The 1,675-nt window shown below is 26.9% G+C and overlaps 1 protein-coding gene across 1 annotated transcript; it reads right to left on the bottom strand.

Moving 5' to 3' along the window:
- Nucleotides 1-528: 528 nt before the first annotated feature.
- On the bottom strand, nucleotides 529-1,600 carry LOC111033863 (the record flags this gene model as incomplete). Its single annotated transcript, XM_022314797.1, has 2 exons — nucleotides 529-915; nucleotides 1,379-1,600. Coding segments are annotated over 2 exons (524 nt in total), but the record flags the coding sequence as incomplete, so codon positions are not given.
- Between the last annotated feature and the right edge of the window lie 75 nt (nucleotides 1,601-1,675).

Here is a 1,675-nt window from a genome sequence, read left to right on the forward strand (position 1 = left end):
CCCATTTACCCACATAGGGTATACTACTATATTATATACACACCATAAATTATAAACTCACCATATTAAAAACTAATTATAGGTATATAAAGTACTAGGCACCTATTGGTACTTGACGGCTTAGCAATTTAGTAAACTCTCAAAAACAATAATGGGAACATCTCTTATACTGTATTTCACCCTCCAACATGAAGGAATTATCTACCAGAATATGGTGTTTTACAGAACTTGCAGTGTCTAGGATTTTTTTTTGAAATACATGTCTGATGTTGTTTTTTAAAACATACCTAATCATTCATCAAGGTAACTTAATGGAATAATAGACACATGTTGTAACGGAACTTTTTTTATAATTATCGAATAGGTAAATACTTTGTTTGGATATAAAATAATATTAGGACTTAGGAGTATAATATAAGTATATGTATACACAGTATACATAAATATAAACGAGTATGTAAATATATACACAACATAATACTTTATACAATATATATAGCAAGAATGTAAGGAGTCCAACAGGTATTATACATGTATAGTTGTTAATTTATATCATAGGTATATAAGTACACAACAGTCATTATGAACAAAGTATTTATTTTATAATTATGTTTTACCAAATTCTAAGAGAGGTAGTGAAATGTTCACTACACGCAGGACAACGTTTGGGTTCCAACAGATTGACACAATCACCACATAAAATATTATGGCCACATGGAATGAATGCGTGAGTTCTGTCGGCCTCTATGCATATAATACATTTTGAATCTTGATTTTCTAAGGTAGGAAGGACAATTGGTACTGGTACAAATGGAATATTCTCCAATTCCAACCGTCTGCTCCTAGCATCAAGTTCCATCATATAAATTACATCTGGATCTCTGTCTTCAGGAATGATAAAATCTTCCTCATTAACTGAAAAATAAAACAAAAAGTAGAAATAAACAGTGGCATTTTCTTCAGTAAATTGAAAAATATTTTAAGATTAGGTTAGATACAACAAATATTAGTAGTCATTAGAATAACACCTACTTAAAATAAATGGGTTCAAAGTATTTTTTAATTAAATATTAATTTCTATATACAAAATTTGTATTATTTTTATTACCAATTGACAATATTTAATTGATATAATATAAATATTTTATTAAGGTAGAATCAATTATTTAACTCAAATTGGATTCTATTCTGAATAAGACTAATATACAATTAAATAGACAGTTTTAATACTTATAACATTGGTATATCCAATAAAGTATGAAGTTAAGGAATGTATAAATAATAATAAATATATTTAATAAATATAAACTTACTATGCATATTGATAAAATTATAAAAATATATAATAATATTCTATTAGGTAGTTAGTTTATATTACCTGGGTCATTGTCTAACAACATGACAACGTCAACATTATTTTCGTCAGCCACTGCTTCTACTCCTTGTAGATCAAGCACCCCGTTGTACTCGCTAGGGAATTCATCTAAATAAATTACATAAAAATTAATTAATATCAATAAGAATTGTAAATAAATAACGGTCCAACAAAAAATATTAATATGAGGTTCGTGTTGTGGAACTTCTGGGTTTTCAACACCATCTAAAATAATAATTTAAAAATAATCAATGGATAAATCATTTTAAAACACATTCTTCTTCATTCCTTCATTACAGT

Source organism: Myzus persicae, unplaced genomic scaffold (assembly GCF_001856785.1).
Source record: "Myzus persicae strain clone G006 unplaced genomic scaffold, MPER_G0061.0, whole genome shotgun sequence".
NCBI classification, from domain to species: domain Eukaryota; kingdom Metazoa; phylum Arthropoda; class Insecta; order Hemiptera; family Aphididae; genus Myzus; species Myzus persicae.